This window comes from Haemaphysalis longicornis, unplaced genomic scaffold (genome assembly GCF_048455015.1).
Source record: "Haemaphysalis longicornis isolate Haplotype H1 unplaced genomic scaffold, Haemaphysalis longicornis Haplotype H1 scaffold_9, whole genome shotgun sequence".
NCBI lineage: Eukaryota > Metazoa > Arthropoda > Arachnida > Ixodida > Ixodidae > Haemaphysalis > Haemaphysalis longicornis.
In genome coordinates, this window is record NW_027526460.1 from 112,873,321 (window position 1) to 112,888,190 (window position 14,870).

General features: G+C 43.0%; 1 protein-coding gene across 2 annotated transcripts in view; it reads right to left on the bottom strand.

The window, feature by feature from the left end:
- Nucleotides 1–14,870, bottom strand: part of LOC144152712 (iron-sulfur clusters transporter ABCB7, mitochondrial-like) — a 65,920-nt gene that overhangs the window by 48,601 nt on the left and 2,449 nt on the right. For both annotated transcript variants that reach the window (XM_077684117.1, XM_077684118.1), the window contains one exon: nucleotides 4,409–4,541. In XM_077684117.1, the coding sequence (XP_077540243.1) occupies nucleotides 4,409–4,541 (133 nt within the window). The remainder of the gene's footprint in view (nucleotides 1–4,408; nucleotides 4,542–14,870) is intronic.

Genomic DNA, 14,870 nt, shown 5'->3' on the forward strand with positions numbered 1-14,870 from the left:
CATTGCGCACCGGTCCTTTCTTTCCAGCCTTTACCACTCTTACCCACTGATCCCGCTTATCAGTGTCTTTCAAAGCCACGTTGTCGCTCCGTTCCTTTCTTTCCCGCCTTTTCCGCCTTTTTTTCCATTGCCGCCTTGTCCTATTGTTCGTTTCACTTTGCCTTGGCAGTTTCGCACTCTCACCTTTCCCCTCTCAATTTGCTTGGCCGAATCAGCTTTTCCAGCTTATCTCGCACGCACGAGGCACGAGACTGGCGGGCTCGCGCCAACGGCATGGGGGTCATGCGACATGCGGTGCATGGCTGGCGGGCTAGGGCAGACGCTGTGGTGAGGAGGGGATCACAAAATAGGCGGTTTTTCTTTTTTTTTTTTTTAGAAAATTAAGATTTTAGCCAGGGTTCGCAAATTATGCGAAAATGCGCTAAATTTGGTGGTCTAAATAAGTTTTAAGCACAGCTGTCGCGTGAGGCCCGTCTACGAGGCTGGCATTTACTCGTACCCCGATCATACGACACCCCGGTCATACAAAGCTTTCGCGCAGTCCCTTGAAAGTCATATTAGCAAGGTTCCACTGTACAACCCACTGTGGCGGCTGAGCGGCTAAGGCATTGTGCTGTTGAGCCCAAGGACATGGGTTCGAATCCCGGCTGCGATGGCTGCCTTTCAGATGGAGGCAAAAAAAAAAAAAAACACCCATGTGTTGGTATTTTGGGACGTGCTAAAGATCCACAGGCCGTCAAAATTAATCCGGAGCCCTCCACTATGTGTCTTGGAACCGAGGTGTATTTAAGTGAATGACAAAATTGGAAATTTGGGAGCTCAGTACACAGCCACACAGTGAAAGAGGCAAGAGAAAAAAAAGGAAATTCTGGTATTTTACATCACTGAACTGAAGTGTTGTCAGTGTAATTTTATAGTCATTTTGTTCATTTGTATAGGAGGTCCCGCTTGCAGTTTTCATAACCATGGGACCTCCTCCTGTATATACTGTGTACCCATATCATGTTTTTTTAATAAAACTTATTTTCAATTCAATTCAATTCAATCTGTTTTCTTTTTTGTGATGCTTGAGCGCAGTCAGTGTTGACCTGGAGTAGTATAGCTATAATACTTCACACTAAACTTGGTGGTCCCGTACTTTATGGTCACAAAAACAAATGCTCAGAAAATCTGGAAACCTCATTTAAGAAAAGCGACAAGTACAATGTGTGAATTCCATAAACACAGGTGACGGCGATTGAAAAAACACACGCAGCCTCTGTGCGTCTTAAATTTAACTAGAAGGTGAGCAAAAAAAAAGACAATACCTTAAAATACTTCCGTGTATAATGTCTGGTGCTAGATGATGCATTTGCTATGCACATTGCAATAAAATAGAGCAAAGAAGAGAAGAGCCAAGGAAAACAAAACAAAGACAAAAAAACTCAAACAACCTGCGATTCATCACAACAAAGTATTTTTAAATTTCTTGATATTTGCACTCCAAGCAGCACACTCATCAACAAAGATACTTATACTACTTAGTCGCAATGTGGTGCTTCTAGGGTGGAATGCTTTTCTTTTGCCAAACAGAAACATGCTGAACATAAAAGGCCTGAAAACAATGGTAAGGCTGAACTGAAATTATCCTTTAGTGAGACAGAACGCAATTTTAAATTCTTTTTTATTACATGATGGTCTATGAAAGCTTGCACGGAAATAACTTTTACCTGAGCACACTTGAATAAACTTTCGGCAACAAAAGGGCTTCAAGGTATATTAGTCGAACAAATTCCCCCATTGCAACCATTCCTAAAAGTGATACTAAGCAACTCTCAGGGAAAGCACTACATATTACCACATTTTTCATTGAAAGAAAGTCGCTGATTCAACACTTTCATTCAGGGAGTTCCACGATATGATTTGTAAACCCAATGCACCACAATAAGTTTGGTTTTCAGGCTGTACTTGACATTTCTAATTGCTCTGATCTGTACTGGGAACTGTACTGTACTTGCTTTAGTTGATTTCATTTTCATTTGCTTTTAAAGGGATAGACAACCGATTGAGTAAACGCTCTCTATCCCAAATGAAAGGGCATCCCTTAAAACACCTTAACATGAAACGGTCTAGCTGATAGCGCCCTAGAACTTTTTAAATCGAAATTTTTAGATCTACGAGCCGTATGTGTCCTCCCCAAAAAAATGCTGGCAACCATGACATACAGTATATCGTGGTAACATACTTTTGTCTGTATGCGAGACGAAAAGCGGTATTTATAAAAAACGTCCTCAGCTAAAGAAATGTGAATTGCAGGCTTTCTTATTCCTTTGTGTGTTGTTTTAAACAACAGAAGTAGCCACCTGTATGAACTGATGGCCTAGTATGACATACTCTATTTTGCACAAAGGCGCCATCTATTGGGATGGGCGAGAGGAAAAATGTTGGCTTCATGTTGTGGAGGTCGGCAGTTTGATTCTCCGTGGGTGCGTTCTTTCTTTCTTTTTTTTTTTTCTAAGCTGAGGTTGCCCCTTTTGGAAACTGAAAACAAATATTTCAGCAGAAGAAATGCTCCTGGCTCGGGCAGAATCATCAAACAACGTACAATACAAGCCGGAAGTTTCTTCCCTGGGTCTGTTTTCTGAATGTTGCAGTTAATTCTGGGTATGGAGGTTCAGTTAGCCACACTGAGAGCAACCCAGCGGCAGTGAGCGGCGGGTATCTTAAATTTTCAAAAGAATGTTTCAGAATACCTATAAAATTTAAACTTATAGAAATACTTGTGTTAAAAGGTTTTTAATAAGTGAACAATTGCTTCAGCCGTTTCAGACGCTGCAGGGTTTGCAGGTCACGTGACCAGGACATGTAACATAGCGTCACGTTTCTTCACTACGAACCGCCACCTTTCAGATTTCAGAAAATTCAGCGCCAAATTAAAATACTATCTGCCAATTTGTTCACAAATTCCTTGCGGTTACCCCACTATGTAATATGCTGGCTTTCATATGAGCTAGAGAGCATATACTCGACAAAAACCGGTTGTCTGTCCCTTTAAGGAAATGAAAATGAAATGAACTGAAGCAAGTGTAGTACAGTTCTCAATACAAATCAGAGCAATTCGAAATGTCAGGTACAGCCTGAAAACCAAACTCATTATGGTGCCTTGGGTCTACAGATCATATCATGGAACTCTCTGAGTGGAAGTGTTGAAACGGCGACATTTCTTTCAATGAAAAAAGTATTCAGCATTGTGGTAATGCACACTGGATAAATTTGCCCCATAGTTTGTGCGGCATTTATTTACATTCCAATGTTCTGGTGTAAGGGTCTTGTAGACTCCAATGTTTTCTTTTAATCCTGCAAGTCGGATTAGCACATCGTCATTACTGATTAAACCTAATTTATAATGACACAGCTTATAGCTACACATGAAATTAATAGGAACAGCGTCAAATTTTTTAAAAGCATCAGCAGTGTGCGAGATTCAAGGAAGTTTACAACAAAAACGAATGACTCGGTTTTGCATAAAGTGTGAGCTTGTGTAAGTTTCCATTCGAGGTAGTTCTCCAAACAGGAATTCCATTGTTAAACAAAAATAATGAGTTATATAGAAGCATGTTGATTGATAGCGGAAGATAAAAACAGCGGCGGCGTATGATGCCGTTTGTTTTAAACAATTTGCCAATATATGTAATAGGGTTATCCAGCACCATATTTTCATTAAAGTATACCCCAAGTGTTTTAAAAGATTTTAATACTTCTATTTCTATGTTGTTTAATTTAATGGACAGTAACTAAATTCTTTTGTTGTGGGAATGAAAGAGGACAGCATAAGTTTTACTGACATTTATTTTTAGACAATTATCAATAGCCCAATTATTAATTTTGGTTAGTGTTTCATTTGCGCTAGCTGCGACAGCAGTACCAGAGATACAAGCGAAATTATCAATACTGCTCGTGTACACAGAAACGTGCTACATATATGACTGTGTATTTATTACCATTGTTGCTTGAGATTGTGATTAACCGTGCTAACACTACATTTCTACATTGCTGCCATATGTGTAAACATGAGGCATGAGTCAAGAGATGTTTGGATCTCCTCCTGCCTTGCTTTGTGGGCATAATGCACCGTTGTCCAAATAAAGGTTCGATTTGATTTGATGTTTGAGCCATGCCAGCGGTTGTAGTAGTTTGGAACGATTCTGCCTACATATACTTCGTGTGGAAGGATTCTGTCACCTTGGCCAGGTAGCTGAACCGAGTGACACAGACCAAAATTTCCACATATATGCAGCCCAAGAAAGGCTACTGTTTTTAAAAGTCCCAGCATTACAATACAGGACACGCACAGATCACTGACTCTAGCGACTCCAATCGAGGGCCCGGTAAGAGCCTTCGCACAAACAACACGAAGGCAAGGACTCACATCCAACAAGAAGGGCAAAAGCCGCCGACGTTAACGTGCTCGATGCGTCGGCGAGTGTCAGATGGCTTCCCGTATGTTCGTTGAGGTAATCGACAGCAGCTTTGAAGATGAATGGTACTCCGATATTGATAACCTACAAAAGAGATGTGGGAGCAAATGGTTGGGGTACAACACGATTGCCCGAATACCAATCACCACAAGGAGAAAAAGAAAAGATCATTGCTCAAGCCACACTGCACTATGCAGATATGCATTAGTTGCACTACAGTGCCTAGACAGTGCCATCTGTTTTTTTTTCTACGCTACAACCAGCCTTTCCAGTAGTACTCTAGATACATGATCAGAACAGCTGGCCCTACACTTGACAGAAAGCAGCAGCGTATGCATGAGACACTGCCACTTCTTTATGAGGGACATTCTGAAGTGGTGATATTTTGACAGCTGGCAAGATCGCCGCTGCTGCAGAAGTTTCAGTCCTCAGTTGCCCTGCCAAACCCACACCGGCTGCTTTAAAAATGGCGCTGCAGTCCGGCTAGACCTGTTGAGCCCAATTAAGCTTGCGGCTTATTTATTATTCCTGTTTTTATCCCTCGTTATAACGTAGGCATACAATAAAGAAATGTTTCCAAAATTGTGCGCCCCCCTCCCCACCCCTCCCCTCAAAACCACAAGTGTGTTGATAACGAGCCGGTGCACTGTAAACTGTACCCTATCGGAACCATGGGTGTGTCCATTGATAGTACCGTATTTATTCGAATATAAGGCAAGGTTTTTTTCCAAAATCCGTAGCCTCAAAGTCATACGCCGCCCTATATTCGAAGCTCAGTATATATATAGATATGGCGACATTTTTTTTTTGGCTACCTTTTTGGTCCCACCATATAACGAGCCTGCTCCTCCACAACCGGATGCATCCCTTCCTATTGGGCCCCAGCAATACCGACAGTACAAAGTGATGAGTAGGAAACGGCTGTTTGATGCATTGTTACCAGGATTCCTTTCTACTCTCAATTGCCCGAATAGGCAAGGAGAAATCTTTGCCAATAAGGTTTACGCGAACCCTGCCTATACTCTGGATATCATCCATAAATGGACTCATCCACATGGTCTCTCCCTCAAAATGTCCATTTTATCAATCACACACTGACCCTAACCTTTTTCATTAAATATGGATATGCCCTCACTTTGCTCGGGGTCGAGAACAACTCCTTGCCTCCTATGCCCTCCCAAGTGATGCGCCCCCGCCGCCGGTGGCTCAGTGGCTAAGGCGTTGCGCTGCTGAGCACGAGGTCTCGGGTTCGATTCCCGGCCGCGGCGGCCGCTTTTCTGATGGAGGCGAAAAGCAAAAAACGCCCATGTGTACGAGATTTCGGCGCATGTTAAAGATCCCCAGGTGGGCAAAATTAATCCGGAGCCCTCCACTACGGTGCGCCTCATCGCCTGCGTTGCGTAGGCGTGTTAAACCACACAATCAATCAATCGATTAAATGATGCGCAAGAACACTTACTAAGAGTTCGGAGTGACACCACCCTACTTGAAGGAATTTTGCGGTTTTCACAACACAGTGGTCTCTATAAGGTTGTCCGATACGTGAATGACAATCCCTCAATCCCTTTTTCAGTGTTCCCTTTGGAAGAACTCTAACTGTTGTCCAGTTTGTGCACATTCACTGTACTGCCCTTCAATGTGTTTTTTTTTAACTCAAGAGCACTACACAAGAACTGAATACTATCACCTTTCAATAATCTGTAAGCCCCCTCCCCACCCCCACCCCTTATTCCCTTTTCCCCACCAGGGCTTCCTGCCTCTTTCTCATTAAAGCCTATCAATCAATCAATCAACTCTCCAAACTGCACCCTCGCCCAATAATCGTGACTGCCTTATAATCGAATAAACGCAGTAAGCCTGTGCATAGCAAAAACAAGTCCTACTTGTTGTATTCTCCCTACTTAAATATAGCGCAACACAGGTGCACTAAGTTTCACCAGCACTGTAGTGGCCGCCACTGGCAGGCACCACTTTAAGCTTGGCATTTGGACCAATAGCTAGCATAATTCTAGGCATTACAGCCGTGCAACAAAGAAATGTAAATCCCCTAGCTGAAAACTGTCATGGTATTCTCGGATGCAGCTTATGTCATGGCAGCTGCCGCAGAAAGATGCTTTGTCAATTATCACCCCTACCACACAATTTACAAAAAAAAAAAAAAAAAAAGAGAAAGAAACGTTTACCACCCTTTTCTGAAGAAAGTTGAGAAAAGAAGTTCAAAGCTGTCTCGCATCAAAACTGCATCAAAAGTGCGTCAAAACCTTGGTTAACAGTGTGTCCAACCTTTTGACAGTATGTCCAATCGATCATCAAAACTTCAAACGCCCCAACTGCAAACGGAGAACAAACCCATGGGACAATTTTTCGTGCACTGAGTAGACGCATCTACGAAGGATCGAAATGTACACCGATACGTGGTTTATGAGAAAAAGGTGCGCACTATTGTACTCCTCCTTCCCTTTTTCTTGATGTTCTCGAGCATGAATTACCTGTTACGTTTCCTGTTGTCATTGAGCCCTGTTGTATTATGAAGATAATCAAGCCATTAAAAATGCCATCATTCTGCGGCACTGATAACAAATTGTAAATTTCTGAAGCAGACTGAAGTGTACTCTTCTCTTTCTTTTAAGTAAGGTATTTGAGCAATCACTTCAACATGGCATCTTACCACACCAATCGAAAATAGGCAAAGTAGTCCCGCGATATAAATCTGGTAATAAGCATTCTCCACACAACGATAGACCAATTTCGTTGACCTAAAATTATGGAACATGTACTGTACACTCAAATTTTCAACTTTTGAGACTAAAATCAAACGGCTTTTCTTTTTCCACTCAACATGGCTTCCGTTGATCATTCTCATGTGAAACCCAGATAGTACTTTTCACTCCTTCCTTGCATGGCATACTCGATAAAGGTTCCCAAGCTGATTGCATTTTTCTTGATTTCCAGAAGGCATTCGGCAAAGTTAACTACACATTACTGATGATAAAGCTTCGTAGATTAAATTTAGAAGCCAGATTATTAACATGGCTTGAATGCTTTCTTACTAACTAACCGTGAACAGTATGTATCTGTTAAAGGCCAACTGCACTCAAAATTTCGACCTCTTGAAAACCCTATTTCCGTATAGTCTGCTTAAGGGGAGACGCGGGTCTTGGAATCCCGAAATTTGGCCAAAAAATCGATTTTTAGAAATCGCCATTTTCGGAAAGTAGAGCTATTTTTCTACCGGTTAGCAAAATATCCAGACCCTGGAGTACGTATTTGAGCCATAATATCAATTTATAGCACCGACGCCCGCTAAAATCGGCCAAGATTCGACGCGAAAATAGCATTTTTTCGACGACTCGCCCCTCGGGTTCTACATGCCCCACGGCGTCCATCTTGGTCTCATTCGAAAGCGCGTCTTTTCGTTTTCAATTCCCCGCCAGAACCACTCCGTTTCGTCCATTGGTTGCGAGTAAAACCGGGGTAGAAAAGAGACGGAACGCGCCGCCCAATTGGCTACTGACTGCACGTGACCGCAGGGCGCAACCTCATTGGCTGGGCGCCGTGGGTCGTCTGCTCGGCACTCTCATCACAGTGCAACGGCTCATGTATTCATCTATGCGAGGACCGGCAAAAGCCCCGCATGGCGTAAAAATAAAGTAAATATGTCTATCGATAACTGAAAGGAAGAACTAGCAGTATTAAAAGCGCCTGGAGTACGATTTTCTGCGTGTCTGACGACGACTTTTCGCGAGAACGGCGCCGAGACGGAGGTAGGCTTAGCGCCCCCGCGGGCTGCCGAGACGATAGCGTAGCGATATGATTACGCCTGCGGGGGCACTAAGTTGCGTCTATCTTTCGATCAGCAGCAAATAGAAAGAAAAGAAATGATAAAGTGGAGGATGCCGCACGCCGACGTCGCAAAGGAAGTACGTGTTCATTCTGTTATCAACGATGCCGCGGCGGGTCGGCCCGCACTCCGGCGCGCGCTTCCTTGTCGGCAGGTTACCATATAGATGAGCGATTTGGGAATTATAAATGCTCGCACTGAGCACAATGTGCGTTAGTGACGTGATATACGAGTAGATTAGACCGAAAACGTGGTTATCCCACCTAGCCAAGCACATGCACGTTACAGAACAGTGCGGGCGGGCATTCCGTTACCAGCCCCTTCGCTGCAACTCATTTCACGCGATGCAAATCCGATTTGATTGTTACAAATGAAGCAGTAACATAACAAAATAAACGTCTACAACTGTGGTGCACGATCGGCACCTCAGCCCTAGTCGCCAAAGAGTGACGGCGCGCTGCCAACAGCATAAAAATTGAAGCAACGTTCTGGCTTTGCTTTTGTTCAGTTTTTCGGCCAGGTGCCATCTGTAGACAGAGGATTTCATAATTTTCCCACCAACGGATTTCAGCAAACTTGGTATGCTCTTGTTGAGCGAAAAGCGAGCTACATTCGAGAACCTTTCTTTTTTTCATATGCTCAATAGATAAAACTGTCACTTGTAGTAAAACTTCAACTGCGATTTTCTCAGCTTCCCTTTTTTTGCATATGTGCCTAGCCTTACAGGGGTTTTGAGGTAGTTTTTTTCAAAGGATTTCTACAAGTGTTATACCGTTGAATTCGGGATAAAATGAACTGCATGCTGAAGCTATTTTAATTGGCTCATTTTGCCTCAAATAAATGTTATGAGTTATAATTAGAGGTCATTAAGTTTTCAGAAAACTGTACTTGGCATAATTTTATTAATTCTATCCAATCAACTACCTTTACAGGAATATAAATAGCTTCAGCATGCATGGCAAGTCTTAAGCTACACATCCATACCATTTCTTTTAAGAAAAATTTAATAAAAAGTTCCTTAAAGGCCCGTAAGAAATTACTTAATTAGGCTCTAGTGTTTTCTTTGTAACTCAAAAAATAATTATACCACTTGAAAACTAATTACATATTTGAAATGAGGAAGACAAAACACATATGCACAGTGATTTTCATTATCACAGACCAATTAATAAAAAAGTTAATTTCAAGACCCACGTCTCCCCTTAAAAAGAAAGCAACACGCAAAATACAACAGCTGAAATACGCGCGTGGACGCCGCAAGCGGTCAGCAAAAATCGACGTTTTGGAAACCGAAACCGAGGAGAGTGCGACCATTGCAGTGACGTTGCAGCCGTCCAGCGAGCGGCCAGACGGTCACCAGCTCGGGAGAAAGTCTGCGCGCAAGCTCTACGCGCGCACGGGGCAGCATATGGGTGAAGCGTGCGCAGCAGAGCTCGACCGGTTCTCCAGCTGCGTGGCTGGTCAGAGGAAGAAACCCCCGTCGGGTAGAATGTCACATGCGCATCATGGCTGTTTATGCGATCCGCCGGCAGGTGCAGCGTGGTCTGCGGCGGAGCTTTCTTTTAAACGCTTCTGAATGATTAACGAGGCGTTTCACAGGGCTACCACTCGTGTCCGAGCTGTTTGGGGGTACTTTCTACGCATTAAAAATTAATTTGGTCGAGGTGAAATTTGTGCGCAGTTGGCCTTTAATGACCGCGATTCTCCTCTAATCAAAGTAATGTTAGGTGTACAGTAAGGTTCTGCCTTGGGTCCATTACTCTTTCTTCATTACATTAATGATTTACCCAGGTATGTCTGTTCTCAAATACATTTATATGCAGACGACTGCATTATTTATCATGAAATCCATACTGACCATGACAAGTTGAAGGTGCAACAATATTTAGATAACATTATGTCTTGGTGTGAAAATTGGAAGATGGAGTCAAATTCAGATAAAATTAATGCGCGTCTCACATCTGAATGAGGATCCCCCAATACATAAGCTAAACAATATTAACTTAAAAAGTGTAAAATATGAGCATTATCTTGGCGTGCACCTAACTTCCACATTATCGTGGAAACCACATATTGGAACAATAACAAGTAGTGCGAACCGCATGCTAGGTTACCTGCGGAGGAATTTTAGCACGGCCCGTTTCGTTAAAACTACTTTTGTAAAAAACGTTAGTTCGTTCCAAACTTTAGTATGCCGCCGCCGCACGAGATCCTTGTCATGCTAATCTTGATCAAGCCATTGAACTTGTACAAAACAACGCTTGTGGCTTCATCCTATCAAATTATAACCGCACTGCCGGTGTCACATCTATGAAATCTACACTGTCTTTACCTTGTCTATCTCTTCGTGAGAACGTTTTCCAACTTAGTCTCTTTTTCAAGATATATATAGTCATGCTTTGCTTACAAACAACCTAATCTCTCTGCCTGCATACCGTTCTGCCCATATAGATCCTCAACATAAAGTCGCAATAACACAATGTCGCACGAATACCTTCTTTTATTCATTTTTTCCAAATACGGCCAATGATTGGAATAGTCTACCCCGTGACATTGCGCGGATATAGGACTTTGCTCTTCTTCGTCAGACCTTATGTGCTTTTTTCCTGGGCGACAATGTGGCATTACTAATTTTCATATTGTTATATTATGTGTTGTTTTTGAAGTGCTGCTGTTTTGTAAATTTTTGTACTACCAGTGTTACATGTCAGCCCACGTGTTTTTTGTAAGGGTGTTTTTTTGTGCCGCAGGTTGCATTCATCTACTCTTTTCTGTCTTTTTCTATGTACCCCACTCCCCTCTACAATGCGTAAGCCCTTGAAGGTATGTGAAAAAAAAATATATAAATAAATACATAAATACATAAATAAATCAATGCATGCATAGTTTATGTAGAACCACTTGTTTTTCCCGATTTTCAGGCAGCATTTTGACAGAATGAAAGCCCAGCTTCACACACCTACTGTGGGTCCACAGATCTTGTCAGAGCTTTTTGATTGACCACACAGTCTATGGGGAAATGCATTAGTTTTGTGACATTCTGACACGACTCCATCGGTCCCACTAAGAGAGCTTTTATTTTTAAAGAAACTGTTGAGACCAATTGTTACAAAGCATGTAACATGTCCACAAAATTGGGTGAAAAGCATAAACTTGGCCCACATCCTAATAGCAGGGGTGAGACAGCTGAATCAGATTTGGGAGCAGTTTTTGGAGCAGCGAAATCTTGATTCTGGAGCAGAAGAAGCTTGATTTGGAGCAGAATGATGACATTTATTACGTCACCTTAGGAGTCTAAAAATCAAATTTTTGGCAACTCGGGGGGGAAGGCGGGGGGGGGGGGGAGTGAACTTTTTAATGGGTTTTGAACGTACATAACACTGAAACAGCCTTTCAATGAAGTTTTTTCTACTAGAGTATCACAGGGCACGAACTGCACTACCTTTTTACAAGCCATTTATAAATTCTTAGGCTCTATGCATAGATAGCATGGAGTGCCGTAGAAAACATCGAATCGAAAAGCTAAGCAATCGTAAGGCATTTTCATTATCATGTGAATGCCGAAATTATTATTTTTGTAATCCCAGACTCGGCTTTACACACAATTGTAGAGGCATGGCAAAAGTTGCGTGAAGCAAGGTGACAATCTTCGCACCCCACCAGCCCTCTCATTTCAATCCGCAAGGTGCGCATTCACTACGATCGCAATTTGAATAACGTTGGTATGTTTAGCGACCTCCCTCTTAGCATTAAATTTTCCTTCAGATAGATGAACCATTATTACTAGCATGCAATAATAGCCCGTCCCGCTATCGGCCATTGCTTGAACATTTTGCGGCAATGTAGCCTGCGCCACCATTTCTGCAGTGTCGATCGTCCCATTTCCGCCACTCGCAAGCTCGCTGTCAAAGGCAGCAATAACTCAGCGTTTTATTATAACACCGCAATAAGTCCGAAATTTCCCTTCAAGCACGGACCGCGCCTCACACCCGAGGCCGAAACATGGCGAATTTACGGGCCCCACGTTGTTTTTGATGAATTCCCGTTCTTCGAGTCACGCAACTTCCCTCAACAGATCAAACGACTAAATGTAAACCCAGCCACCCCCATAACCAAAACCACACTATAAATCAGGGAAGAGCACTCTGCCTGAACCACGAGCAACTGCTTTGCCTGACGGCCATATTTTCCAATGTCGTTCCGAAGATACGGCGCCCCGAAAATTGCAGTTTTTTTCATCAATTTTCACCAGTAGTTTGTCGCCTGAGTACACATACGGATTTTTTCTACAGGTCTTTGCAATTTTAGGTTTTCCATGGGAAAACTTAAAAAAACTTACAGAATATAACATGTGCAACCCAACAAGGTGACCTTCGAAAAAACTATTAGGGGACAATTTTATGCAGGTTTTTTATTGAATGATCAATCAATTAAACCTTTACAAACAGGATCACCTTGGGGGTGCTGGAAAATTATGCCGTCACTAAGCATTTTCCCCACTGAAACTGGTGGGAGCGTTAAAATCCTTGGCTCTCTGACTCTTTTGAAGCAGTTTGGCGCAATTTTTGCAACTTTCAAGCTATTGGAGCAGCCTGGAGCAGGAAAGCAAATTTGTATCAAAAGTGTGCAAAATGCGCAGCTGTCTCACCCCTGTAATAGCATTCTGATAGACAAACCACACCGTACGCAACGAAAAAAAAAAAAAAAAAGGCAGAACCTGACAGGCTGGAAAGCCATACGATAATCGTACTTGCGTAGATTTCATGTTCGCATTGCACATGCTTACCCCAGCCCATGCAGTCAGGCAAAGGCTGCGCATTGTCTGCTACTGCGTCCAGCATCTATCAAATTGCCCTCACTGCTTTAACTGCATCAGGTTTACTGCGAACGACGACCTGCATTATGGACTGTTGCCTAGCATACATGCATTTCACAAACGCAATATGCATTTCACAAACGCAAAACGCAATATATCACGCCTCTTACCAATGTCTCGGTGATGCACTAATGGAGCACATTTGAAGGCTTTGTCCTGAGGTATAGTAGTTAATTCCCCATTATTCTTAAATGGACAGACAACTAATTTATGTGGAGTGCACGTCCTCTAGCTCATATGAAAGCCGGTGTTTTATATGGTCGGGTAACCACAAGGAATTTCTGAATGAATCTGTGGAAATTATTGTAGTTTGACACTAAACTTTCTGATGTCTGAAAGGGGGCGCTATGCAGTGTCTAAATGTATCGAGTTCCCCTATGGAGCTAAGAGTGGTGCAATCATTTTCCACGCGCCGCATTGACGATGTCGCTCCAATTATCTGATGCCGCACAGAGAAGCCCCCTCTCCGCCCACACCGCAGCCACCGGCCGAGTGGTACTGCGCCCCGCCCAGCAGCAGCAGCATGAGCGACATTGTAGGAATCCAGCATGGCTACTGCAAAGCGCCACCGACCTAAGCGCCCCCACCGCGCTTCGGCCGCCGTCGGAAACGTGGCGGCACCGCTCCTACACGCGCGACGGGTGGCTTTCCCACAGTACTTCGGATTACAAGATGGCGGACGGTTGCCCAACTCTTAGCTCCCTGTGTATCTAAATGTGACACTACCGTTCATATTTAAACAGTTCCATTTCGTTTCAATATGCGATTCAAAAATTGCATAGCGGTATAGGAAAGACTGCATTTTATTGTTATTTCAGCTGGGGTTATGTTTTGAAATATGTCCCTCTCTTCGTCTCGGGTACAATTAAAATGTTAAATGGGTTAAAGTCTGTTGCCATGCGGCTCACTATAATGATTGCCAACATTCACTTTGGCGGCGTACTTAAAGCTGGTAGATCTAAAAATTCCGCTTTCAAACGTTCTAGGGCCTTATCAGGGAAACTGTTTCAGTTCAAGGTGTTTTAAGTGATGACCTTTCACAAAAAATCCCTTTAAGTGGGAGGCGCATTTTCGATGCACGGCTTTTTTTAATCTTTCCGTGCAACACCAACCGTGTGTAATGGCTTGAGGAGCAGAGGAAGCATGTGTCAGTTGTTGACATAGACAAATCACTATCACTGGCAGTGTTTTCGGCTTCTGTCGACTCTTCTGTAGGGGTTAAGACATCGAGAAAATAAGATGGATTGACCATGTTACACATAATTGTTGGCACCCCTAATGCAGAGGTGAAAGTTATGCGGAATATCCGCACCTGATGTGGAATATGCTTTCTTACTTTTGCAAGAAAACATATTCACTCTTTTCGTCACACTTCTCCACAGACTGACATACGTAAGAGTAATCATTTTGAGGATCAGATGTTTATGGCTTTACTGAGGCTGTGAATGGAATAAATAAAAACGACTGCCCAAGACACATGTTGTGTCTGACTGGCTATTCAAATGGCTTCGCAAGCTAACCTCCCACTCATATTTGCCACTTTGTTTGGCACCATTATAGGCACGTTGCGCTGATGCTTGCCTCGCAAGCAGCAGGGCCATTTTCTATATCCTAGTGGTTCGGGGGGTAATTTTTGTTGTGAAAAGATCCCACGCATAACACGCGCTCGGTTCGTAGCCTTCATATTACAGTTGAA